Below are 3,435 nucleotides of genomic sequence, written 5' to 3' on the forward strand. Positions count from 1 at the left end.
GGAAAGGTCCGATGATCAGGATTATAGTGGCTGACCATCTCGTGTGACGGAGGTAAGGGAGGAAGAGGATGGTGGCTTGGGTAGCTTTATTATTACGTTTAAATTCCTAAGGATTTCGTTATTATCATGCATGGATTTAAGATTGTTTCGTTAAGGTTAATTGAACCTCGTATTTAATAAATGTGTATTTTGAAGTTATATCGCCTGCTATACATTACTGTTGTTAAGTATTGTCGAACGAACAAGTAGAAATTCATAGGCCCTAAGAAAAATTTTATCGGCCGGTACGTCCGGATATGGGTTTTTAGGGTCGGGGTCTTACATTTGGAATCAGAGCACGGTTATAATTCTAGGACATGTTCATATGGCGGGTGCATAGGTTATTTGGAATCAGAGCACAGTCTCACGGTAAGACTGGTCATGTTTAGTTTATAGGGTGCAAAAGACTGAGTTGGTTTGGACGCTAACTTAGAATCGGTTATGGTATTTCAGATGTCACCCAACACTCGTAAATCGGCTAATACCTCGGCTAGACCAGGAGTCGGAGGGAACGTTGAGGATGCACCGAACACTGCCCAGTGAACGCTGGGCTAGTAGGTGCGAGGACCGGTATGGAAACCGGAGAGCATGGAACCCGTGGAGTCGGTATAGGAGATACGCCAACAGTGGGTACAGGAGCTAATGCGACTGCGAACATTGGGATGGGGCAAGTACTAGAGACCTTGGTCCAGATACTGAACCAGATGACACCACCACAGGTCGCAAACCTGCCTGTACCTAATGTGGTGCCAATGGTGGCAACTCCTTCGTACTGGCCTATCATGGACCACATGCTAAAGTTGGGTACGCAGTACTTTAGTGGTGGAGCAAATCCTACCGAGGCTGATGAATGGAGAAGTCGCCTCGAGAGGAACTTCGACTCTGTGCGTTGTCCGCTGGAGTATCGGAAGGACATCGCTACCCACTACCTATCCGGGGAAGTCCATGCATGGTGGACAGGCATGGTGAGCCGTATGGCCAACCCGAATTGCTCATGGGAGACTTTTTGCGGTATGTTTCTTGCGAAGTACTTTCCGCAGGAAGCTATTGACCATCTTGAGTCAGAATTCTTGGATTTGAGGTAATAGAACCGGACCATGCGAGAGTATGAGACCGAGTTCAACCGACTCAAGAGGTACGGTGGTAATGAGATGGTGGATGAGCAAGTGCAGATTCGTCGGTTCTTGCGAGGCATGAGAGTGGATGTCCGCAATCGATGCATGATTTGGAACTTCAGGAGTCTTGCCAAGCTGGTTGAAAAGGCGGCCATGTTGGTGGACGGACTGGCCGAGGAAGCTCAGCAACCTTCCAGAGGAACTGCGGTGCAACAGGCGCCGATGGTGAAAACCAAATCGGGAACTGGGAATAAGCAGACTGGGAGTTGGAAACCTACGGGTAAGGCTTCGGGCAGTGTGCGTGTGTGTCCGACGTGCCGCAAGAGGCATTCGGGACAGTGCCAACGGTTACTCGGTACTTGTCTTGCTTGCAGTGGGAAGGACCACATGGCCAGCAATTGTCCGAACAAGGGAAGTGACACACGAGTGTGCTACCAATGTGGGCAGGCGGGACACATCCGGCCAAACTGTCCGCAGTTGGGAACGCAAGGGCAGAAACGGGCCAGCGAGGTGCTGCCATTGCCACCACCGCCGAAACAGCCGGCGATTATGCCTAGGGTGTACTCGATCGCGGACGGGCATGTCAAAGCGAGCACTTCATGGCAGATCACTGGTAAGTTTGGATACTCACCTTAGTGAAATTTTGCGTGAATATTGTGTGTGTGTGTGTGTGTGTGTGTGTGTGTGTGTGCTTTGTGTGGTTAGGTTCTTAGCAAGAACAGTTGTGTAGGGACATTACTTATGGGCGGTGTGGAAACACATGTGATGTTTGACACTGGGGCTACGCATTGTTTTGTGAGTCCAAATATGATTGGGAAAGGCGGTTTCCGGAAGGAACCCGGAGATCATTTTGGTTTAGTACAAGCAGCAGGCGGCCAAGTGATGATGACATACGGAGTAGTACATAACATCTCGGTCATGGTGTGTGGTATGGACATGCCGGCAGACTTGGTCATATGTCGAGTGAAGGCACACGATGTGATAATAGGCATGGATTGGCTAAGCAAACACATGGCCCACTTGGACTGCTACCGCGGGCGAGTAGTGTTAGAGACTGCCAAGGGAATGGTAGGATATCAGGGCATCAGGCCATTGTCGGGATATCTGTTAGTCTCGGCGGTGCAGGCTGAACAGTTGATTAGTAATGGATGCGATGAATATTTGGCTTTGATCATGATAGAGGAAGTGGGTACGGGTACAGGACTGCAGGAGATACCGGTGGTACGTGAATATGAGAGTGTGTTCGGACCCCTGTCCGGATTACCACCAGCACGGTCAGACCCGTTCACTATCAAACTGGAACCTGGTACGGCTCCGATATCAAGAGCTCCGTACCAAATGGCACCGGCGGAGATGGCCGAATTAAAGAAACAGTTGGGAGACCGAGTAGCTCACCATAGGACGCACCAGTGCTCTTTGTAAAGAAGAAGGACGGTACTTTCCGACATTGCATCGATTACCGGAGATTGAACAAAGTGACAGTGAAGAATCGGTATCCCTTGCCGAGGATTGACGAGTTGATAGATCAACTCCGGGGAGCCACATATTTCTCGAAGATCGATTTGGCTTCGGGATATCATCAAATTCTGATAGAAGAGTCAGACATTCGGAAGACAGTCTTTAGAACAAGGTACGGTCATTATGAATTTATGGTCATGCCGTTTGGGTTAACCAACGCCCCGGCAGCGTTCATGAAGCTCATGAACAATGTGTTCCGAGAGTACTTGGACGAGTTTGTGATTTTGTTCATAGACGACATTTTGGTTTACTCGAAGAGTAAAGAAGAGCATGCCGCACATTTGAGGAAAGTGGAAAGGTTAAAGGAGCAGAAGCTATTCGCCAAGCTAATCAAGTGCAGCTTCTGGAAATGAGAGATCGGGTTCTTAGGACATCTAGTATCGGACAAGACAGTGTCCGTGGATCAGGAAAAGATTCGGTCCATAGCGGAGTGGCCTAGACCGCGGAACGCCTCGGAGATAAGAAGCTTCCTAGGACTGGCTGGATACTACCGACGACTCGTGAAGGGTTTCGCAAGTATGGCGCAGCCGCTGACCAAGCTGACGAGGAAGGACGAACCATATGTATGGTCGGCTGAATGCGAGCAGAGTTTCTCAAGGCTTAAGGATATGTTGACTAGTGCACCTGTGATGGCACTACCAGAACCGGATGAGCCATATGTAGTATACACGGACGCGTCTGGTCGAGGATTAGGATGTCTACTCATGCAGAACGGGAAGGTAATCGCTTATGCCTCTAGACAACTGAGGAAGCACGAAGCAAA

The 3,435-nt window shown here is 49.4% G+C and overlaps 1 protein-coding gene across 1 annotated transcript; it reads left to right on the forward strand.

Annotated features, from left to right (window-relative positions):
* LOC109128034 lies at nt 1,137-2,576 on the forward strand. The gene is made up of 2 exons (XM_019233708.1): nt 1,137-1,767; nt 1,885-2,576. Exons 1-2 carry the CDS (start codon nt 1,137-1,139, stop codon nt 2,574-2,576), a joined length of 1,323 nt encoding a protein of 440 aa, XP_019089253.1.

The sequence above is a fragment of the Camelina sativa genome, chromosome 12, assembly GCF_000633955.1.
Source record: "Camelina sativa cultivar DH55 chromosome 12, Cs, whole genome shotgun sequence".
Lineage (NCBI taxonomy): Eukaryota > Viridiplantae > Streptophyta > Magnoliopsida > Brassicales > Brassicaceae > Camelina > Camelina sativa.

Excerpts from the sequence above, each read along its gene's own strand:
- LOC109128034 (XM_019233708.1), top strand. The coding sequence starts at position 1,137 with ATGCGAGAGTATGAGACCGAGTTCAACCGACTCAAGAGGTACGGTGGT. Across the intron at positions 1,768-1,884 it reads CACTTCATGGCAGATCACTG|GGACATTACTTATGGGCGGT; the intron begins GTAAGTTTGGAT and ends ACAGTTGTGTAG.